Source organism: Triticum urartu, chromosome 5A (genome assembly GCF_056163025.1).
Source record: "Triticum urartu cultivar PI428250 chromosome 5A, HENAU_Tu73, whole genome shotgun sequence".
Classification (NCBI taxonomy): domain Eukaryota; kingdom Viridiplantae; phylum Streptophyta; class Magnoliopsida; order Poales; family Poaceae; genus Triticum; species Triticum urartu.
In genome coordinates, this window is record NC_141877.1 from 489,537,926 (window position 1) to 489,562,145 (window position 24,220).

At 49.9% G+C, this 24,220-nt stretch overlaps 2 protein-coding genes across 2 annotated transcripts; both read left to right on the plus strand.

The window, feature by feature from the left end:
- The first annotated feature begins 12,498 nt into the window (after nucleotides 1–12,498).
- On the plus strand, nucleotides 12,499–13,274 carry LOC125556376 (uncharacterized). Its single transcript, XM_048719124.2, has one exon. The coding sequence runs from the start codon at nucleotides 12,644–12,646 to the stop codon at nucleotides 13,022–13,024; it is 381 nt and encodes a 126-aa protein (XP_048575081.2). The 5' UTR covers nucleotides 12,499–12,643; the 3' UTR covers nucleotides 13,025–13,274.
- Nucleotides 13,275–20,988: 7,714 nt separating this feature from the next.
- LOC125556377 (uncharacterized) lies at nucleotides 20,989–22,053 on the plus strand. Its single transcript, XM_048719126.2, has one exon. It carries the CDS (start codon nucleotides 21,087–21,089, stop codon nucleotides 21,624–21,626), a length of 540 nt encoding a protein of 179 aa, XP_048575083.2. The 5' UTR covers nucleotides 20,989–21,086; the 3' UTR covers nucleotides 21,627–22,053.
- The last annotated feature ends 2,167 nt before the right edge of the window (nucleotides 22,054–24,220 follow it).

Below are 24,220 nucleotides of genomic sequence, written 5' to 3' on the forward strand. Positions count from 1 at the left end.
AGGTTGAGGTAGATGGTTTCCGAAGGTTTCTTGGTTATGTGTTGAAGGATGGATACAGCTGGATGTAGGAATTGCTAGTTTGGGTGAGATATTATGCTTCCCCTATATCTCCAACACCTGATTGCATAACTGGAAAGGTTCGGGAGTTTCATAGGTGGGAATTCTAGTAGCTCTAGTTTTTCTTCCACGGATATTGGTTTGAGATTGGGATTTCTTACCGATTATTCGTTCTTGATCCGTACCTTGTTGATTTATTTCTCTACCTTAATTCTACGTGGCTTCTCAATTTATGGATATGTGACCATTTCAAGAGGAATGCATTCGTTCATTTTGTTCGGATGTGAAGACTATATGTTGCAATTTTCATTCCGTTGGATTCAGCTTCAATATTTATCTGTCAATGTGCTAATGGTGGTCAACCTCTTCAGGATGGCTCCTCCAACGTGCACGACTCCGAATCCTGATCCGCCACCACCTCCACCTCCTCCAGAGGCATGGCAAGCTGTGATGGCCGCAACCAATGCAAACACACAGCTGATCATGCAAATTCTTCAAGAGCGCAATCAAGGCAGTCAAGGAAATCAAGGCAGCAATCAGAGTCACTTTGCTACACTCAACCAGTTCCTTGCTAACGGGCCAAAGACTTTCAGCAATTGTGTTGAGGCAACCGATGCTGATGATTGGCTTGTGGATCTGTGTAAGCATTTCGAGTGCAGTAACGTCAGGCCTGAGGACTTTGTCAAGTTTGCTTCCTTCCAACTCAAAGATCAAGCTGCAGAATGGTTCCAGCAGTACAAGGACTCCAGAGGTGGACGTGTTATCACTTGGGATGATTTCCGTCGAGATTTCCGGGCTCATCATATCCCCAGAGCGTGGTTCAAAGCAAGCGTGAGGAATTCCGCAATCTGAAGCAAGGCTCTTTGTCTGTCTATGACTACAACAAGTTGTTCCAGAAGCTCGCCCGCTTTGCCAAGCAGGACGTCCCTGATGAGAAGAGCATGATATATTAGTTCAGGGGTGGTCTTAGAGAAGAAATTCAGCTCGCTCTTGTCCTCTTTGAGCCCTTGAGGTATGATGAGTTCTACAACATGGCACTGAAGCAAGAGGCTGCTCAGTTGAGGTGTGATGCTTCCAAGAAGCGAGTTAGAGATGTTACTCCTTCTTCCTCTACTCAAGTGGACAAGCAGCAGAAGTTTTGGCTTCCTCCTCCTCCGTTCCGTCAGCCGTATCAGCAGAAGAGCAAAGGTGGCAGTGGTTCTTCCCACCCACCCAACCCTGGCTTTCAGAACAAGACTTCGTCTCAACCTCCAAGATCGAGTGCTCCGTATCACCGTCCGCTTTCAGAGGTCACGTGCAACAAGTGCCAATAGAAGGGTCACTATGCCAACAAGTGTTTCAACCAGAGGCGTCTTCCTCCTCCTCCTCCTGTGAGATCGGCAAGTACAGCTGTGGTCAAGCATAACCCCAAGTCCGCCAAGGTCAATTTGATGAATGCAGCTCAGGCAGAGGACTCATCAGATGTCATCATGGGTAACCTTCCTATTAATGATATTCCTGCAAAAGTTCTTTTTTACACGGGTGCATCACATTGTTTCATCTCGAGGCCATTTGTTTCTAAGCATGAGTTGCCTTTGCAAGATTTGCCTGGACAGTTATCTGTTGTTTCTCCGGGTAAATTCATGAATGCAAGCGCTATTGCCCCAGATGTTTCTATCAAATTGGGCGATTACAAGTTTCTCTCTTCTCCGGTGGTTCTTTATAACTCGGATATTGATCTTATTCTCGGAATGGATTGGCTTTCTAAGCACAAGGCACATCTTGATTGTGCAGCCAGGCAGATTCAATTGACTCATTCGTCTGAGGATGTAATTGTCTTTGCCGCTCGTGATGATACTATCCGTCTGTTTTCTCTCAATGAGAAGGGTGAATTGGATGCTATCTCTCAAATTCCAGTCGTTTGCGAATATCAAGACGTCTTTTCAGAAGAGCTTCCAGGAATGCCTCCACACCGGCCAGTTGAATTCGTTATTGATCTTGAGCCTGGCACGGAACCTGTGTGCAAACGTCCTTACAAGCTCGGACCTGAAGAGTTGAAGGAGCTGAAGAAGCAACTCGATATGCAAGAGAAAATGGGTCTCATCCGGCCTAGTTCTTCTCCGTGGGGTTGTGGTGTTCTTTTTGTGAAGAAGAAGGATGGAACGGACCGACTTTGTGTTGATTACCGTCCAGTGAACAAGAAGACCATTAAGAACAAATACCCACTTCCCAACATCAATGAGCTGTTCGAACAACTCAAAGGTGCCCAAGTATTCTCCAAGCTTGATCTCCGTATGGGTTATCACCAGATTCGCATTCGTGAAGAAGATATTCCCAAGACAGCATTCAGAACAAGCTTTGGTTCATATGAATACACTGTCATGTCTTTTGGACTCGCCAACGCTCCTTCGACGTTCTCTCGCATGATGAATTTCATCTTCAACGCCTACACCAATGACTTCGTTTTGGTCTATCTCGACGACATTCTGGTTTTCTCGAAGAACAAGGAAGATCATGCCAAGCACTTGCGTTTGGTTCTCGATAAGCTCAGAGAATATCAGTTCTACGCCAAGTTCTCCAAGTGTGAATTTTGGCTCGATGAGATTCTATATCTTGGTCATATCATCTCTGCCAAGGGCATTGCCGTGAACCCTGAGAAGGTATCTGCAATTATGAATTGGGAACCTCCTCAGAATGTGAAGCAACTCCTCAGTTTTCTCGGTCTCGCAAGCTATTGCCGAAGATTCTTTGAAAACTTTTCTAAGATCGCGAAGCCTCTCTCAAATCTTCTTCAGAAGCACGTCAAGTACGTTTGGTCCCCGGAGTGTGATATTGCTTTCAACACTTTGAAAGAGAAGTTGATCACTGCTCCAGTTCTGACTCCGCCTGATGAATCCAAGCCATACGAGGTCTTTTGTGATGCCTCTCTCCAAGGTCTTGGCGCAGTATTGATGCAAGAGAAGAAAGTTGTTGCTTATACCTCTCGCCAGTTGAAGCCTAATGAGAAGAACTACCCAACTCATGATCTCGAGTTGGCGGCAGTTGTGCATGCTCTTTTGACTTGGAGACATCTTCTATTGGGAAGAAAAGTGGACATTTTCACTGATCACAAGAGTCTCAAGTACATCTTCACTCAGCCTAATCTCAACCTCAGGCAAACTCGATGGGTCGAGATGATTCAAGAGTATAATCCGATTATTGAGTACACTCCAGGCAAGGCTAATGTGGTTGCTGACGCATTGAGCAGAAAGGCTTAATGCAACAGTCTGATTCTCAAGCCTTATCAACCCGAGCTTTGTGAAGCTTTCCGCAAACTTAATCTGCAAGTTGTTCCTCAAGGTTTCCTCGCCAACCTTCAAGTTTCTCCTACCTTGGAAGACCAGATTCGCCAAGCCCAGCTTCTTGATGCTATGGTGAAAAAGGTGAAGATTGGGATTGCCAAGAGTCAGTCCAAGTACAAGTGCTACCGCCTTGATGACAAGGACACTCTCTTCTTCGAGGATCGTATTGTTGTACCCAAAGGTGACCTCCGTAAAGTGATCATGAACGAGGCTCACAATTCTCTCCTCTCCATCCACCCTGGGAGCACGAAGATGTATCAGGACCTTAAGCAAGCTTATTGGTGGACTCGAATGAAGCGCGAGATCGCTCAATTCATGAATGAATGTGATGTCTGCAGAAGAGTGAAGGCAGAACACCAAAGGCCAGCAGGTCTCCTCCAACCTCTTGCCATTCCAGAATGGAAGTTTGACCACATTGAAATGGACTTCGTGACTAGGTTTCCAAAGTCCAAGCATGGCAATGATGCTATATTCGTTGTCATCGACAAACTCACCAAAGTGGCTCACTTTCTGCCTATCAAAGAGTCGATCACTGCAGCTCAATTGGCGGAACTCTATACCTCGTGTATTGTCTCTCTGCACGGTATTCCTCAAGTGATCTCTTCAGACCGTGGCAGCATCTTTACCTCGAAGTTTTGGGATTCTTTTCAGAAGGCCATGGGCACGAACATCCGCTTCAGCACAGCTTTCCATCCTCAAACTAGCGGTCAAGTTGAGCGTGTCAACCAAATTCTTGAAGATATGCTCAGGGCTTGTGTGATCTGCTTCGGTATGAAGTGGGAGGATTGTCTTCCTTATGCTGAATTCTCCTACAACAACAGTTTTCAAGCAGGTTCGGGCAAGGCCCCTTTCCAAATTCTGTATGGCAGGAAGTGCCGTACCCCTCTCAACTGGTCTGAAACCGATGAACGTCAGCTTTTGGGTAATGACTTAATCACAGAAGCAGAAGAAATGTGCAAAGTCATTCGTGATAACCTCAAAGCAGCCCAATCCCGCCAGAAGAGCTACTATGATAGTAAGCACCGTGATTTGGCTTTCGATATCGGAGATCATGTTTACCTCCGCGTCTCTCCTATGAAAGGTACTCGTCGCTTCGGTATCAAAGGGAAGCTTGCCCCTAGATACGTGGGACCTTTCAAGATTGTCAGCAAAAGAGGCGACCTCGCCTATCAACTCGAGCTTCCTTCAAACTTTGCAAATGTTCATGACGTGTTCCATGTCTCTCAGCTTCGAAAGTGCTTCAAGACTCCCGACCGCACCGTCAACTTCGAGGACATTGAGCTCCAAGAAGATCTCTCTTATCGTGAGCACCCAGTTGCTATTCTTGAAGAGACTGAACGCAAGACTCGCAACAAGTCAATCAAATTTCTCAAAGTCAAGTGGTCACACCATTCCGACCGTGAAGCTACCTGGGAACGCGAGGATCACCTCCGTTCTGAGTACCCGGCGTTCTTTCAGTCCTAGATCTCGGGACGAGATCCTTTCGTAGTGGTGGAGTGTTGTAACACCCCGGATGTAACTTTCCCTATTTGTACTCCAACTCTTGCCGTTTCCGGCGTTAAGTTATATTTATTTCCTCGGATTCGGGTCTTTGTCTCCGTGTGTTGTTGTCGTTTTCATGCATCTCATATCATGTCATCATGTGCATTGCATTTGCATACGTGTTCATCTCATGCATTCGAGCATTTTCCCCGTTGTCCGTTTTGCATTCCGGCGCTCCGTTCTCCTCCGGTGGTCATTTCTATCTTTCTTTCGTGTGTGGGGACTAAACATTTCCGGATTGGACCGAGACTTGCCAAGCGGCCTTGGTTTACTACCGGTAGACCGCCTGTCAAGTTTCGTACCATTTGGACTTCGTTTGGTACTCCAACGGTTAACCGAGGGACCGAAAAGGCCTCGTGTGTGTTGCAGCCCAACACCCCTCCAATTTGGCCCAAAACCCACCAAACTCTGCTCCATGTCCTAGAGCGTTCGATCACGATCGCTGGCCGAAAACCGCACCTCATTTGGACTCTCCTAGCTCCCTCTATGTCTATTTAAAGAACCCCCGAAATCCGGATCTTCTCCTCCCCCGAAACCCTAAAAATCACCTCCGCGCCGGCCAGACACGTCCGTCCGGGCCGGACACGTCCGCCGCCGACCCCTCGCCCAATCGCTGCGCGCCACGTCACCAGGCCACGCCCCACTTCGCCGCGCCGCCGCCGAAGCCCGCAGGGCCCGCGGGGAGCCCTCCCCGGCCCGCGCGCCCGCCGGAGCTCGCCGCCCGCCGCCGCTCGCCACCCGCCGCCTGGCCGCTCGCCGCCCGCGCCGCCCGCGGCCACCGGCGCCCCGCACCGTGGGAGCCGCCCCGCCGACGACCTCGCCCCGGCCGGCCTCCTCCACGTCTCCCTCTCCTCCGGCGACCTCCTCCGACGTCGTCCCCGCCGCCGGCGAACAGTGCTCGCCGGAATCGCCTCGGATTGCGTGCACGAGATCCAGATCTGGAAACCCTAGGTCAAAATTCTTCTAAGTCCTCGGAATTTTTCAGTCCAAGTGCCTCTGTTCGGGGCCCCGTAACTTTGCATCCGTAGCTCCGATTCATGCATATAGCATATCAAAAGGTTCATCTCAGAGAGTACATAACTTCATTCCATTGCATCATTTTCATTTGAGCTCATCTTGATGCCCGAAATGCTGTTAGAAGAGGGCTACTTGAGATAATTGTCAGATCTGTTACTCCATTTAGCACTTTTGTCATTTTTGCCATGATTAATGTGTGCATGTTATGCCCGTGAGTTCTTCATGTGTTTTGTTAAGGGTTTTGTCATCTATCCAGAGGTGCAACCCATGTATTTTTAGGATGTGTGTGGTGACTTGTGCAATCTTGCAAAGTGGTGCACTTGCTAATTCCGTTTTCAGGGACAGTGATTTCACTAAGTCCTGGGATTGTTTAGTTCATGATGCCATATGTTCTTGTTGTTTCCTAGTGATCCGTGCCTCTTTTGAGGATGATCAGTAAGGGAGTTTTGTTAATCTTGTAGTTCTATATCCATCCATGTCTTTGTTTTCAATTATGGAGCACCCTAGCTCGAGTCAATCGAGCTCTACTTTTGCTTCGTTGCGAATCTGGGCAGATCGTCAACTTGTTTGCGATTTTGCCGATGTTATTGTAGTTGATCCGTGCATGCTATGCCATTGTTCTTGCCATGTCTAGCTTGTATTTTGTGCCTTCTTTAGGGGTGTATGCTTGTCTTGCCATGACTTGCACCGTAGTGAGTGCATCGAGCTCGTAAACATGCCTACTTGAGATATATTTCAGCATGTGTCAGTTTTTCACTCAGTCTGAAACTGATTATGTTTTTGCTATGTTGGTGTGCTTGTTAGTATATTTTGTGATCCCTTTTGACTCAAGGTCACTAAGGGACTTTTGTTAAGCTTGTTGAGTATCTCCATGCCATGTATTTCTTTGTCATGTTCAGGTCCCGTAGCATGTTGTTTTGTTGCTCCGAAGAGGGCTATATGATCTGAAATTCCAGACAAGTGTTAATTCACTAAGTCTGAGATCTGTTTGTCATTTGCATTTTTGCCATGCTTGTTTGAACTTGTTAATGGATGATTTGGCCGTAGCTCAGTGCTAGACTTTTGTTAAGCATCTTGTGTGCATCCCTTCCATGTATTTTGTTGTCATGTTTGGGTGCTGTAGCGTGTTCATTTCGTTGCATTTAGATGCTTACTTGCTGTAAATCGCAGACCGGTGTCATATTTGAATCGCTTGCCATTTCCAAACCGTAACTCCGATTCCGGCGTTCTTTATATCGTTTTCAAGCGATTTCATCTCATATTTCCAGTGGCACCCTTGGAATTCCAAGTTGAGGCCAGGTTCATGCATTTCCTGTCATATCTTGCATTTTGCATCCTGCATCGCATCCCGCATAGCATATCATCTTTGCATCGTGTTGTTTGAGTTTGCACGTGTTTGATTGTATCCTTGTTGCTTGTTTGTATTGTTTGGGTAGAGCCGGGAGACGAGTTTGCTAACGAGGAGCCCGTTGAGTTTGCTCTTGAGGATCCAGTCAACTTTAACAAATGTGCAGGCAAGATGATCATACCCTCGAAATCACTACTATCTTTGCTATGGTAGTTTGCTCGCTCTTTTGCTATGCCATTGCTACGATGCCTACCACTTGCTTGAAAGCCTCCTAAATTGCCATGTCAAACCTCTAACCCACCATTGTCCTAGCAAACCGTTGATTGGCTATGTTACCGCTTTGCTCAGCCCCTCTTATAGCGTTGCTAGTTGCAGGTGAAGATTGGAGGCTGTTCCTTACTGAAACATTTATTTACTTGTTGGGATATCATTATATTGCTATGTTATCTTAATGCATCTATATACTTGGTAAAGGGTGGAAGGCTCGGCCTCTCGCCTAGTGTTTTGTTCCACTCTTGCCGCCCTAGTTTCCGTCATATCGGTGTTATGTTCCTGGATTTTGCGTTCCTTACGCGGTTGGGTTATAATGGGAACCCCTTGATAGTTCGTCTTGATTAAAGCTTTTCCAGCAATTCCCAACATTGGTTTTACCATTCGCAACCTAGCCTTTTCTTTCCCTTGGGTTCTGCAGACTCAAGGGTCATCTTATTTTACCCCCCCGGGCCAGTGCTCCTCTGAGTGTTGGTCCCACTGAGCGATGTCCGGGGCTACCAGGGGCAACTCTGGGCTGGCCTACCCGACGTCTGGCTCATCTGAGTGTGCCCTGAGAAAGAGATATGTGCAGCTCCTATCGGGATTTGTCGGCACATTCGGGCGGTGTTGCTGGTCTTGTTTTAACCTGTCGAAGTGTCTTGAATTACCGAGATACCGAGTCTGATCGGAACGTCTTGGGAGGAGGTCTATTCCTTCGTTGACCGTGAGAGCTTGTCATGGGCTAAGTTGGGACTCCCCTGCAGGGATTGAACTTTCGAAAGCCGTGCCCGCGGTTATGGGCAGATGGGAATTTGTTAATGTCCGGTTGTAGATAACTTGAACCTTAACTAAAATGAATCAACTGAGTGTGTTACCGTGATGGCCTCTTCTCGGCGGAGTCCGGGGAGTGGACACGGCATTGGAGTAATGTTTGCGCAGGTTGCTCTCTAGTTTCTCGCTCGCGCTTTGCCTCCTCTTCTCGCTCTCTTTTGCGAATAAGTTAGCCACCATACTTGCTAGTCGCTTGCTGCAGCTCCACTCATATTTTACCTTGCCATTCCTTTAAGCTCAAATAGTCTTGATCGCGAGGGTGCGAGATTGCTGAGTCCCTGTGGCTCACAGATTACTATTACACCAGATGCAGGGCCTGATGATTCCGCTCCAGGAGACGCGTATGAGCTCAAGTGGGAGTTCGACGAAGACTCTCAATGATACTACATTTCCTTTCCCGATGATCAGTAGTGGTGCCCAGTTGGGGGTGATTGGGACCGTGTCGCATGTTGGGTTCTCTTTTATTTTGGCGCCGTAGTCGGGCCATGAGTGTTTTGGATGATGTAATGTTATTTATGTACTTGATTGACGTGGCGAGTGTAAGCCAACTATGTTATCTCCCTTTTTATTATCATATTACATGGGATGTTGTGAAGATTGCCTAACTTGCGACATATGCCTTCAATGCGATTATATCTCTAAGTCGTGCCATGACACGGACACGTGGGAGCCATAGTCGCATCGAGGGTGTTACACTCCCACACCCTCGCCCCCTCTCCGGATCCCTCGTCGCCGAGCGCCGTCACCATCGCCCCACCTCGCTCCACCATAGACACCGACCGGCCCTAGCCTCGTCGACGAGCCCGCAAACTCCGCATCGGGCCGCCCCCTGCCCCGCAGCCGCTTGTCGTGTCCTTGCAGCCCTCCCGCGCCTGCCACCGGCCGCCGGAGCTGCGCTCACCAGTGCCCCGGCCGCCGCCTGCTGCTTCTGCTCTACTTTGCTGCCCCACGTCGCGCTTTCCTCCCCTAACCACGCCGCCCTATTCCGGTCGTCAACCGTGCGGGCCTTGGCCACCGGCGGCGGCGCCCGGCTCCCACCGTCGCCGGCGCCCGACTTCCCCCGTCGCCCTGGTGGGCTATGCCCGCACCCCTGGGGCTCCGCCCCGTTTCGGCCACGCCCCGCTAAGGCCTATGGGCCAGTTCCTAGTAGGCCCCACCGACCCCTTTTCTTAAAAAAATTAAAAATATGTAAAAAATATATATTTAATTAATTAATCATGTTTAATGAACTATTTATGTTTAATTAACCTGCTAACAAAACTAGGTTAAAATGCTATTAGCTATTATGTGTATGATAGGGGGCCACCCCCTGTTGACCAGTCGAACGTTGACTGGTCAACTGGGACCCCCTGGCCCAGTTGTCATCCTCTGTGTACAGTTTTGTGTACACAGAGCTGGGTAGCCCTAACATTTTAAGAATTTTTTCGATTTAAGAATAAATCCAGAAAATGTTTAAATATTTGAAATTTAATAGAACATAATCCGTAACTCGGATGAAAAAGTTTTATACATGAAAGTTGCTCAGAAAGACGAGACGAATCCAAATACGCCATCCGTTCGTCTGTCACACGTCCCTAGCATAGCGAACATTCAACTGTCCCCCCACCGATTCATTTGTCCGAAAATGCCAAACTTCGGGAAAACTTTCCCGGATGCATCCACCCTTCCCCGGTATCGTGTGACACCGCGTTAGAACACGCCTAGTGCTGCTTATTGTCATGTCATGCATCTATTTGCTTATACTTAATGTTTCTTCCCCCTCTTCTTCTCCGGTAGACCCCGAGACCGTTGCTGATGCTGCTGTGATCGACCACGTCGATGACGACACTTCTTCCCTTTCAGCAGAGCTTCCAGGCAAGCCCCCCCCCCCTTTGATCATCCCGATATCGCCCATTCCATTCTCTCATGCTTGCATTAGATTTTGCTACTGTTATTGATTGCTCCTATTCTGATGCATAGCCTGCTTTTGTAATCTGATATTGTTACCTACCTGCTTATCCTAGAGTGCTTACTATAGGTTGGTTAGTGATCCATCAGTGACCCCCCACCTTGTCCTTGTTGCCCCTGCTTCATCATCGATGACTCGATCAACGTGATCAACGACCAGAGCCTGACACCTCACATCACATCACATCCCTTTTATTGCTCGATTCTGTAGAGCTACTATCAAGTGCCGAGGGTGATACCTCGTAACGCACTCCTGATGATAATTCTGTAGTGTAGCTATTTGGTCGTGGTCAACGAGGGTGATTCCTCCTTCACCATTCTCAATACGGCTCTGTCGTGCAACTCCTCAAGTGTGGACCTCGAGGGTGGTTCCTCTTACGTTCACCTTGATGATTACATCGAGTGGAATCCCCAGAGGGTGATTCCTCGGGTTTTCCTCCTTGATGTTTTGGACACACGGTTACCTTGACTTTACTTGAGACCTTTGTGAAAGTCGGGCGGGCCCAGAGAGCACCCGCAGGATAATTACGTGGCATGGCCGGGCATTCTGGGCCCTTGCCGTAAGTCCACGACGGGGCGACGGGGTCACAACGATCGTGAGTCTCTGCTCGTCTCCGCAAGCTAATAATACACTATGGTTTGGGTATTTGTTCTGAGTTGGCCTTTGGCCTTTACAAACTAACCATCATACGAGAATAGTTATGGGCCTCGACGACGTAGTATCAGCCGAAGCTTTGTCAGAGTCCAGTTCAGCATTGCGCCACAGCTGGGCCGGCACCCCAGAGGTGGTGTTTGGTCCGCCTTGCTCGCAACGACCCAGAGTGCAACGGGCGATGGGCCCAGATCCCGGAGTGCTTAGGATGTAGACCGGCAGGGACCTCTCTGCTGAGCCTAGGTACGGCTACGACGTGTTGATCTTCCGAGGCCGGGTATTGACCCAGAAAAGTGTGTCCGGCCAGAGTAATCAAGCGTGTTGAAAAACGTGGTGCACCCCTGCGGGAAAGATTATCTAGTAATAGTCGTGTCCACGGTAACGGGCATTCAGACTTATATCCTGATCTATTACAAATAGAAATGGTTACTTGGGATATGTGGCTCCAGGATTGCTTTCTCGCAGGGAGTCGAGGAAGGATCTCTGGGCATTAATACTACAACATGTTTCTTAAATATAAATTGCTATTCTTTACTCTTCCACATGCTGCAAGATGCTTGGAGCTGCTTAAAGATGCTAGTCTTCGATAGGCTAGGCCTTCCCCTCTATTCTAGCATTCTGCAGTTCAGTCCACAGATACAACCCTTCATTTGATACCAATGCATACTTAGTATAGATCTGATGCTTGCGAGCACTTTGGATGAGTACTCACGGTTGCTTTGCTTCCCCTTTTCCCCCTTCTTTCTTCTTTCCGGTTGTTGCAACCAGATGGTGGATCCCAGGAGCCAGATGCCACCCCAGTCGACTACTACTACTACCCAGAGGGTGCCTACTACGTGGAGACCGCCGACGACCAGGAGTAGTTAGGAGGTCCCAGGCAGGAGGCCTTGCCTCTTCGATCATTGTTGTTTTGTGCTTGCCTTCTTAAGGCAGTCTTGTTTAACTTATGTCTGTACCCAGATATTGTTGCTTCCACTGACTCTTGTGTATCGAGCTATGTATTCGAGCCCTCGAAGCCCCTGGCTTGTAATATAAAGTTTCTATTATTTTATTTGTGTCTAGAGTTGTGTTGTGATTTTTTCCCGTGAGTCTTTAATCTTAATCGTACATATTTGCGTGTATGATTAGTGTACGATTGAATCGGAGGCATCACAATGGCTATAGAGTTGCAGGGAGAATAGAGAAGCAAAGGAAAAGCGGCGAGAAAGCAACGGAAAAGCCATGCATGGAGCAGGATGATTGATCGTCACACTGCAACGGAGGCCGCCAAGAAAATTAAGCTGCTGCTAACGCGTAGACATAGCTTAGGGGAGACAGTGGGATCCCACTCTAGTCCTTTATGGCCTAGTTGGAATACTTTCTTGTAGTGCCTACTCCACATGCATATGCTCAAATTGTTCTCTCCAAATGCTATCTTCGTTTAACACGCTTTGGACAACCTAATAAAGTTTGATCATGGCATTAGCAAATTAAGCTGCACTCTTAGTTGCATGCTCGTTTCATGACTATAAATGCACCCTTTGGGACATAGGAGCCCCATGGTCAATCACCCTCTCAATTCTCAAACCGGGCTTGGCTGACCCCTGGAGCTCAGTGATCTACTCATGCAAAGCCTGAGAGAGTACGATTCCTTAATTAGTTGTTGCCCTTGGCATAGACCACCTCTCAGCAACAAAGATGAAGATCACCAACGCCCGGGCGCTCCTCAAGAAGGCAGCAGCTATGTGCAAGAGCAAGACCAGTGTCCTCAAGAAGCCAAAGTACCAAGTCGGTGAGATGGTTGATCCGTCCCACCATCTAACATTGTTTGTTCAAGAGGACGGTGTTGGTGGCTGCCCTGACTGGACACTGCGCCCCATCTTCAGCGACGATGACGATTTCTGTTACACTGATGAGTATGGCAGTGATGATGATGATGGAGATCATCCGTCAGTGATGACTGCAATAAGGAGCAACCAGGAGGCTGATTTGGAATTCAATATGGACGACGATATTGACCTGGCTGCTGAAATGTTCATCAGAAGGTTCCGTGAGCAGATGGACGAGAACTTCTCGTGATGGTGTGTTCCATATATACCATGCATGGTAGCGCACATAGCTACTGCTAACAAAGTGACAGTAGCATTGATGAGAGTGAGATCGATAATGTAGATAGGCCGGGGACATTTGTGTCCATACCCAAGGATATGAGATTTTGCGGGTGTCCACAAGTTAGAAGTTTTTGATAGATACCTACCTCGTAAAATTTGTACTTATAACTGTAAGTGTGTCTCAAACGAAAGAAAAAACATTATATGAATTTTTTGGATTCCAAATCTTTTTCTGAATTGTTTGAACTAACTCTAACGGTCCTCTCTCTCCCCTCCCCCACCCCCTATACTTTGCTTAGCCGGCTTCCACCAAACGCCATCTTCTTGCCCACTACCCCGCCCTTCCAAAGTTCTCGTTATCGACAAGGACACCTAGGTTGCTAACCAGTCTTGGAGGGTATGGCCCACCACATTGCAGGTATTTGGTAAGCTCTGGCTCTCAGCCCCTTGGTATCTCTTGCGAACCAAGAATCATAACACTAAATTAAGTAGTTGCCCGCATTGGAAGAGTAGAGCAAATTAGTAGAAGGCTTCATATTGATAAAAGATATAGAATGAACACCCACAAAAAGAGTTTGTGTCTCAGTTAGCAGTCTAGTAAAACTAATTTTGTAAGCCTGAAAAAGAAGGAAAAAAACACAAACTCCGTACCCATGGCCGTGGCGAAATCCGAACAAAGCTGAAAGTGTGGCTTTATTTTGATGAAATACAAGATTCTTTTCGTAAACATTGTGGAAATCACGAGATTGTGGCCATCTCTTCTCTCTCCCGGCTAGAGAGGCATGGGTGCACCTGATGCATAGATTCACCCTTGCAATACATGTGTTCTCTCCCGACCAAGATTTTGGCTACCTGATCCCACTCACTACCGGAACAGGGCTCTAAGCCGACAGCCAAATATATGCCGATGGCAACCGTCGGCCTAGTCCGAGCTATGCCGACAGCTAGCTCCTGGCCGTCGGCGTACAATGGCCGTCGGGCTATCCACGTCTACGCCGACAGCAGCCGTCGGCACACAACAGCCGTCGGCTTATCCAAGACTACGCCTACAGCTGCCGTCGGCATATATAGGCCGTCGGCATAGATGCGGGCCCGCCGACAACGGGCATCACGGCCGGCTAACGACGTCAAATCTATGCCGACGGCCGTGACGGGCGGCCGTCGGCATAGATACGGGTGACACGTCACCGATCCGGAGCGCACCGACCAGGACCTATGCCGACGGCAGCCGTCGGCATATCTGACACGTCATCGATCCGCGGCGCTGTCCATCTGCCCTGGCCGCAGCTATGCCGACGGCTGCTGTCGGCATAGTTTTTTTTTCTTTTTTTTCTTTTTTTCCATATAGTATTATTAGTATTATTAAGCATACAGTACGTGTTAATAAGCATACACATAATATGTGTTAATAAGCATATAGTATGTTAATAAGCATATAGTATGTGTTAATAAGCATACATATAGTTTTTTTTCTTTTTCTTCACTGTTTTCTTTATTATTATTATTTAACTAACTTACATACCGTATGTGTTAATAAGCATACCTACATTATTTTTCGGTTCTGTATAGAGCGGTGTGACCCCCCTCACGAACGGTGCAGCCGCCAGCCGGCAACTGGAATGGGGAACAGCTGCATCGGGTCTATACGAAGGGGACTTTGCTCCAAGTGTTTATATATATCGGATGACCTACCACAACCGGGTGGTGTTGTGGCATGTCCGAAGAGGCGGCACACATCTCTGGGGCGTGGTCCCCCTAACGGACGGCGCCGCCGCCGGCACCTGGAGGGGGGAAACGGACGCATCGGGTCTACACGGAGGGGATGTAGCTGTCGGTTTGGCCCCGAATGTTGCTCCCGGGTGTCCCTCTGTGCTGACCTGACACAACCGGGTGGAGAGGCCCACTGGTCAAAGCACGTCTGTGGAAACTCAAAGGGCTAGATCTCGTGATCAACCGCTCCAGGGTTAGGCGGGACGGGGCCCTGGGAGGTAGCAATGCCACTGGAGCGTCGCACCGGCCCCTCATACATGCGGGGTGGTGTGGTGGCATGTCCGAAGAGGCGGCACACGTCTCCGGGGTGTGCCCCCCCCTCACGGACGCGTTGGATCTACACGGAGGGGATCTTGTTGTGGGTCTGGCCTGGATGTTGCTCCAAAGTGTTCCTATGGGCTGACCTAACACAACCGGGTGGGGAGGTCCACTGGTCAAAGCCCGTCCGTGCAAAGTCAAAGGGCTATATCCCGTGGTCAAACACTACAGGGTTAGGCGGGACGGGGGACCTGGGGGGTAGCAATGCCACCGGAGCGTCGCACCGGGCCCTCATACATGCGGGATGGTGTGGTGGCATGTCCGAAGAGGCGGCACACATCTCCGGGGTGTGCCCCCCCTCACGGACGGCGCCACCGCCGGCACCTGGAGGGGGGAAACGGACGCGTCGGGTCTACACGGAGGGGATCTTGTTGTGGGTCTGGCCCGGATGTTGCTCCAAAGTGTACCTATGGGCTGACCGAACACAACCGGGTGGGGAGGTCCGCTGGTCAAAGCCCGTCCGTGCAAAGTCAAAGGGCTAGATCCCGTGGTCAAACGCTACAGGGTTAGGCGGGACGGGGGCCCTGGGGGTAGCAATGCCACCGGAGCGTCGCACCGGGCCCTCATACATGCGGGGTGGTGTGGTGGCATGTCCGAAGAGGTGGCACACGTCTCCGGGATGTGCCCCCCTTCACGGACGGCGCCGCCGCCGGCACCTGGAGGGGGGAAACGGACGCGTCGGGTCTACACGGAGGGGATCTTGTTGTGGGTCTGGCCCGGATGTTGCTCCAAAGTGTTCCTATGGGCTGACCTAACACAACCGGGTGGGGAGGTCCGCTGGTCAAAGCCCGTCCGTGCAAAGTCAAAGGGCTAGATCCCGTGGTCAAACGCTACAGGGTTAGGCGGGACGGGGGACCTGGGGGGTAGCAATGCCACCGGAGCGTTGCACCGGGCCCTCATACATGCGGGGTGGTGTGGTGGCATGTCCGAAGAGGAGGCACACGTCTCCGGGGTGTGCCCCCCCTCACGGACGGCGCCGCCGCCGGCACCTGGAGGGGGGAAACGGACGTGTCGGGTCTACACGGAGGGGGTCTTGTTGTGGGTCTGGCCCGGATGTTGCTCCAAAGTGTACCTATGGGCTGACCGAACACAACCGGGTGGGGAGGTCCGCTGGTCAAAGCCCGTCCGTGCAAAGTCAAAGGGCTAGATCCCGTGGTCAAACGCTACAGGGTTAGGCGGGTCGGGGGCCCTGGGGGGGTAGCAATGCCACCGGAGCATCGCACCGGGCCCTCATACATGCGGGGTGGTTTGGTGGCATGTCCAAAGAGGCGGCACACGTCTCCGGGGTGTGCCCCCCTCACGAACGGCGCCGCCACCGGCACCTGGAGGGGGGAAACGGACGCGGCGGGTCTACACGGAGGGGATCTTGTTGTGGGTCTGGCCTGGATGTTGCTCCAAAGAGTACCTATGGGCTGACCGAACACAACCGGGTGGGGAGGTCCGCTGGTCAAAGCCCGTCCGTGCAAAGTCAAAGGGCCAGATCCCGTGGTCAAACGCTACAGGGTTAGGCGGGACGGGGGCCCTGGGGGTAGCAATGCCACCGGAGCGTCGTACCGCGCCTCATACATGTGGGGTGGTGTTGTGGCATGTCCGAAGAGGCCGCGCGCGTCTCCGGTGCGTGGCCCCCCTCACGGACGGCGCCGCCGCCGGCACCTGGAGTGGGGAAACTACCGCATCCGGTCTACACGGAGTGGATTTAGCTGTGGGTTTGGCCCAGATGTTGCTCCCCGGTGTCCCTCTGGGCCGACCCGACACAACCGGGTGGAGAGGTCCACTAGTCAAAGCCCGTCCGTAGGAAGTCAAAGGGCTAGATCTCGTGGTCAACCGCTCCAGGGTTAGGCGGGACGAGGTCCCTAGGGGGTAGCAATGCCACCGGAGTGTCGTACCGGGCCCTCATACAAGCAGGGTGGTGTTGTGGCATGTCCGAAGAGGCAGCACACATCTTCGGGGTGTGGCCCCCCTAACGGACGGCGCCGCCGCCGGCACCGGGAGGGGGGAAACGGACGTGTCGGGTCTACACGGTGTGGATATGTAGCAGTGGGTTTGGCCCGGATGTTGCTCCCAGGTGTCCCTCTGTCGATGACCCCCCCCCTTCACTCACCTGACGAACTAAACTACCCCGCCCCCACCCCCACCCTCACCGTCGACGACCCCCTCCCCCTTCACTCACCTGACGAACTAAGCTCCAGATCGAGCACGCGATCGAGGGCGGCCAATGCAAGAAGAAGGCCCGCCAGATGCGGTACGAGGTGCGCTATGTGGCCATCTCCACATACTACCACGACTATCTTGGTGTGAAGATGACCAAGGAAGAAGCGCGGAGGATGGGCATTACCTTGGAGAGGCCCGAGTTCTTGGCGGTAAGTATAAAAGATTTTTCATTATGCTTTCATTACCTTGTGGTACATTATGCTTTATGCTTTATGCTTCCATAACACCAATTTGGACACACCTACATGCCATTATGCTTTTATTATGTAGGTGTGTCCAAATTGGTGTTATGGAAAAGACGAGTCCTGGGCGGCATTGGTGGATCTTTGGTGTGATGAGGCTGGAGCCTGGGCGGCTATGAGAACCCAAAATAAGGCTAACCGAGGGACGGAGGGAGTACATGCTCAGGGAAACCGAAACCACTATCTCCACAAGGCAGTTAATATATGACTAACCCCATTAAACATTCTTCTTATTCTATTTACCATCACTTTCTTATGTATGACTAACCTCTGTTTGGTGGTGCAGGAGGAGAAACTGAAGCGGCCGCTCTCACATATGCAGGCGTGGGAGATCGCCCATACGCGGAAGGACCCCAAGCCTGGCGAGCCCAAGTACTACGGCAAGAAGACCGCAGGGAGGAAGAAGGCCTACTCCGAAGCGTATCTGGAGTTACATCCTGACACACCTGACCCATTGCGGCGCCTCTGGACGACATGGCGGTGGTGAGGATGGGGCCCAAGGAGCACGGTCGGGACGCGGTTCTCGATGCTGTGATCACTCCTAGTATCTCCTACACACAGCTTCATCGGATCGACCCGAGCCTGAGCCAGCGCACGAGCCAGCCAGTGACTAGTACACAGTCCCTCTTTCAGGAGCAACAATCTGTAAGTATTTTCCCTCTTATCTTCATTTCTCACTTCATTTTCTGCATTTAGTAGTTTTATGAGTTCCATCATGTCATACCGTAGGCCTACATGGAGTACACACGCCAGGAGACCATGGCGTGGCATCAGAGGCTTTATGAACACCAAGTGCAGAGGGATAGCCAGATGCAGCAGGCTTTTCAGGATATGGCGGCCGGCAGGTGTCCTCAGTTCCCTACAGCACAATGCCCTCCAGCACAACCAGTGCTGATGAGCTTTGAGGAGTTTGTGGCACAGAACGCTGGCCCCTCGCCGGTTAGTTCATCCCCAATCTATTCACCCAAAGCATGTCATGCCTTTCAACACAGTCATAGATCCCGTGCATATGTCTTTTCAACATGCAGGGAATAGGTGGATCTACCGTTGGCGGTGGTCTTCGCAGCACTCCGGAGACACGGAGCCCGACCATTCCGATCCACGGAGGCGGAGGCGGTAGCGCTGCCGCTAGCACTGATGACCTGGACTTTGGCCGTCTTGGCGGTGACGACCTCTGCGGTGCTCGATGATGCTTGAGATGTGATGATGATGCTTGAGATGACTTGTGTGTGCTGATGATCATTTAGCTGACTTGTGTGATGATGCTTATGCTTACATTCGTTGATATGCTTATGCTTGTGTGATGATGATCTATTGTTGTGATCATGCTTATGCTTACGTTCGTTGATATGTGCTGCTGATATGTGCTGTTATATATGTGATGTTATCTGAATTGAACTGATTTGAAAACAAACAGAAAAAAGAAAAAAAATTAAAAGCAAACTATGCCGACTGCTAGGCCGTCGGCATAGGGCCAGCGTGAGCTCCCAGTTGCTGACACGTGGGAACCTATGCCGACGGCCTAGCCGTCGGCATAGTTTGAAATTAAGCCGACGGCCTGGCCGTCGGCATAGGTGCCCACGTGTCAGCAACTGGGATCTCTGTTTGAAGGACTATGCCGACGACCTGGCCGTCGGCTTAATTTCAAACTATGCTGACGGCCCAGCCGTCGGCATAGCCCTGGCCCACGAGCAGCGGCCGGTCGGCACGTGGCACATCTATGCCGACGGTCTAGCCGTCGGCACAGTTTTCGACTAAGCCGACGGCTAGGCCGTCGGCATAGGGGTGCCACGTGGAGACAAGTCGTTGGGCAGACTTGACGGCGGCCGCCGTTAGGCGATAACGTTGCCGACGGCCTTGGCCGTCGGCATAGATGTACGGACACCGTTGGGATAGGTCTTATGCCGACGGCCTTTCTGGCTACGCCGACGGATATTTTGCCGACGGCCCTATGCCGACGGGGGCCGTCGGCATAGGCCTGTCCCGACGGCCATTCAGGGCTATGCCGACGGCCCTGGCCGTCGGCATAGGGTGCGATTCCGGTAGTGACTTTTTTTCTCGAGGGGGAGCAAGATTCTCGATTACAGTAGTAACCACAAAATTCCAGGTATATCCCGATCAAAAGATTTCAAACAAAATTTGGATGCCTTTTTGTAACTTTGTTAGAGAGGTGTTGAATTTTCAATATACAAACATATAGTTGTGCACTTAGCACTGATGTCGCCTCTCTGTTGAACCTGTGTTGCAAGGTGGCCCTTCCGAAAACCAGCACCTGCTTATTCTTTTTTCGTATTACCATACTAAAAAGAAAACAAAAATGCGAGGCTGGGACTCGAATATGCAAGTTTAAATACATTTGATGCTCAATTTATCTATACGTGAATGTTCAAATTCAAAATTTCCAAAACATTTGTTATTTTTTCTCCATTACGTGTGTTTATTGAGGGGTGGCAAGAAACACAGTTATGGCCGGGCGGTAACCGAATTGTGGGGCAAGGACAAAATCGCCGGATTCAAAAGGTTGGGACAATTAGCACCCCTTGCGCATTCCAAGCATCACTGTTCCAACACACAAGGCGGTCGGTGCCCGGCAGAACAAGAATATATTCCCGTGGTTAAAATCCGGAAAGCATATACTCCACCAACACCATGTATGCATGAGACTTGATGTGGTAGTTGTCACAGTACGCCATGTCTAAAACTCCATAATGGTGTTTGAGACTTTTTTTTTTGGCTAGTGTGTTTGGGACTTGTGAATGCATGAAAAGAAAAACGGAAACTCCCATCGATCTATCACGGAGATTGCTCCCTTCTACTTTATGCAAGTTGACGGGCGAGCAACAAAGCGGCCGGAGGAGAGGCAAAGCTACGCAGATCCCACGTACAGCAACACAAAGCAGCGGGGAAAACGAAGAAAAATCAGAGACGCGTAGCTGCAACCTTTGGAATTCTGAGCATGAATCACACGGCCGGAGACCCGGCAAGGAAAGCTGTCCGGTCTGCTTGCTTTGGGAAAAATTATTCTAAGCCATCTATCAGCTAGCTTTACCACTTGATTAAAGGAGAGATATTGGCAGTTTGGGACACCAACCCAAAAGGGTCAATCCTAGCCCTGGGACAGGTGCCTTTTGTGACTTAATTGGAATACATACTTCCCCATAAGTTCCTTGCTTAGTTCCACTATCGACATTCTTGTAGTGCTCACTCCACATGCCTATTTTTTCTCTCTGGTATATGCTATTGCTAGATGCTTTCACATGCTTTATCACGCGAGGTACCAAAAGTTTGAGCGTGACATCACCAAGGCTAGTTGCAATGTTAATTGCATGCTCAGCTTCTCACTATAAATACACCATGAGAGCTTCAGGACAAAGCCCATGCCTCCTTTCAAGCCAGCTTCTCTCAGCTTCTTTTTCAAGCCTGAGGCGTCACAGCTCCTTACTTGCTGCCCTTCATACGTAGCTGATCGGCCATCTCTCAACAACAAAGATGAAGATAGGGAAGGCTCCTGAGCTCCTGAAGAAGGCCGTAGCGATGTGCAAGAGCAAGACCACCAGGCTCCTCATCCTCGCCTCGCTCCAGCGCCGCAGGATGTCCATGGGCGTTGTGGTCTCTCGCAAGATCGACGCGCTCATTGTGGCCGACTGGGAGAGAGCGGACCGCCACAAGGCTCTCGCGCTACAAACGGTGGAGAAGAGACCGGTAATCATCCAGGAGAGTGACTTGGAGGCCAATTTCTCTCGTCACTTGGCGATGTTCGGTCAAGAGAATGGTCATGGTGGCTGCCCAGCTAACCGAACACTGCATCCCATATTCAACAACAACCACGCCAACTACCATTACACTGAAGATGATGATGTGCTACTTGATTCATGCGATCAAGATGATGATGATGAGCTGTCAGTCATGGATCTGATCATGAGCAATGGAGAAGTTGAGGGGATGGAGTTCAACATGGAGGAGGACATTGATCAAGCTGCTGATATGTTCATTAGGAGGTTCCGACAGCGGCTGAATGAGGGATTTTAGGGTCTTATTCGCACATGCATGCATGTATCTTAGATTAGGGCGTTGTCTTCTTTTTAGGTGCCCAAAAATTAGAAAATTTTGTGGACATCAATATGAATAGGAGTTGAGGCTTGACAAGCAGTTATCCTTATTTGTTAGGTTAATCCAAACAAGTTTGAATTTGGCTAGAAGTGTGCTAGTTGTGTCCGGTTAGGATTAGTAGTGTGATCAGCGTTGCCGGTAATTAAATTAGGAAAGTTATGTACGGCAACACCAAGAGTACTAATCGTACGTGAGTTAGTATATAGATGAGAGTCCTAGTCATAGCTATCCGAGTAGAGCTAGGATGTCATGTCCGTGTACGTGTCGTGTTAGGTTATGGTGGAGTCGGCTACGCGCCATGGTTAGGACCGATAAGGGTTGCGTGAGTTTTGTAACACCGATAACAGAGAAAAAAAGAGAAAAAAAATAAAGAGGAAAAAGGGCACGATGCGAGCCCTTGACTATCAATTTTTGTGTGCGCGTTGTTTGTGTAATTTGATGTGATCGACCCTATGGGCAATTTTCAACAACTGGTATCTAGAGCAAGGTTCGAGTGAAACTGCGCTTGCCCCGGGGTGGCGACCCTGCTAGCGCCTCGGGGCGGGCAATATAGTCGCTATTGTAGCGACGATGAGGAGCGGGCAATACAGTCGCTGGTGTAGCGACGAAGAGCAGCAGGCGATTTAGTCGCTAGGTGGTGCAGCGACGTGGGTGGTCGAGCGGTTGTCGTTCGGCGGAGAGGCGATGAGAAGGCGGTGGAAGGAGATCATTGACGGGAGCGGTTGTGCCGAGGTGCGGTGTTAGAAGATCTTGTCAAGATCGTCGTTTGGGGGGAGCGAGGAAGAGGCGGCAAAGTTGCGAGCTGTCGTCAAGGTGTGCACATGAGTTCTTGTAAGGTGCGTCCAAGAGCTCAGGTGTGTGGATCTTCTGCTGCAGTTGAGATGCGTCACTGGCGGAGGAGAATTGCAAGCGAGAGCTGGCGGAAAAAGGAATTCGTGCCTTGCGTTTCCGTTCGTAGTCGTGGTGTTCCGGTGAGTTCATATACGGTGGAGATGAGTTGGACGTATATGACGAGTTGTGTTGCCGCTGGACAAGAGGTGTTGTTTGGTAAGTTGTGTCATCAACGACAACGAGAAAGTGAAGATGTGGCGGGTGAAAAGATGTGTCTCCCCGTGCACAAGCAACCGACGAGAAGATGAAGATCAACACGAAGATGGACACGCACCAGTTAAGTTGAGTACCTGCATGAGGCTATGCGGTTAGTCATTTATTTTTGAACAATTTTGTCAACATCTAAGATCCCACCACTATAGGAAAAACCATCTATGCCAAGAATTTGGCAGGTTGCCGAGTGTAAATCCACAAGAACATGGCATACATACAACATGTTTGCTGAGTACTGTGTAAGTTAAACTTGGCAAACAGAATGTTTCCTTATCTTGTTTATGCCGGCCGGTTGTGGCGCTATGCTTACTTCTTTATATGCTCTATGTGAGCTTTTTCTTTTCTTTCTCTATGACTTTAAGACCTTTGTTAAACCTATTTGCTTTATAATAAAGTTGGTTATATGCATCATTCTATGCAGAGGCCGGAGGGTCCCCCCTATCCGAAGAAAAAATTCCCAGGAAAACACCAGGTATAGAGAAAGAGCCCGACAAAGGAAGCAGAAGACACTCAGCAAACAAAAATTTCTCGGTAAATCGTGGGACACGTGCCAAGTACCCTATGGAGAACACTTGGCTTATATTTCTGCATCTTTTTTTAAAATGCAGTGATTGTTTGGCGAGTAACAGATATCCAACGACTGGATCCTCGTCCCTGCCTTGCTCCATTGCAGGAAGGCCATAGTTGGTGCCATCTCTCAAGGAACCATGCCCTTATTGTGGACGGCTAGGAGAAGAGTGCCAAGGTGGAGTACCACAGACATTGGTCCGCAAGGTCAAGAGCCAGGGGTACCATTGGGATGCATGAGGATCTTGTTGACACCTGATTTTGGCAAGATACAGATTGCAATGAAGATGGTCTCGAGTGAATGAGTTTTCAGCATAAAAATATTCACGTCACCGAGTGGAACCACTTTGATGTTTCGGTTATATTCATTCGACTTTATCTTACGGACCGAAACTATACTTCGAGTGGCATAGTTCAATGTTCCGAGTGGTTTTTGGCCAATCACGTCTTCAAGATGACCTCGGATGAAGGAGCACTCTTAAGGAATTGTCTTCGTCTCGTCGAGGCAATCGATTTTTATATATAAATCATCTCAATCCGAGTTCATATGCAAAAGTTAGAGGCAATATACTGCAGACTGAACCTCAACGGAAATATGGCGCGAGGTGCCAAACACTTGTCTGATAGGTTGCGCGAGTAATTCGGCCATCAATACGGCTTTGAATCGAAAAACCTTCAACATGGAAAAGTTTCGTCTCGTCGAGCCGATCGATTTTCATATATGATTCGTCTCAATCCAAGATCATATGAGGCCTGGAGAGACAAATCAAGATCGGGCTATGTTTTCAGTCGGAAATCCGAGTGAAAAGTTTACCATCCGAGTGAAAGTTTACGGTCAAGTG

What these genes read in the sequence shown, in the direction of transcription:
- LOC125556377 (XM_048719126.2), top strand. Translation starts at nt 21,087, where the DNA reads ATGAAGATAGGGAAGGCTCCTGAGCTCCTGAAGAAGGCCGTAGCGATG.
- LOC125556376 (XM_048719124.2), top strand. Translation starts at nt 12,644, where the DNA reads ATGAAGATCACCAACGCCCGGGCGCTCCTCAAGAAGGCAGCAGCTATG.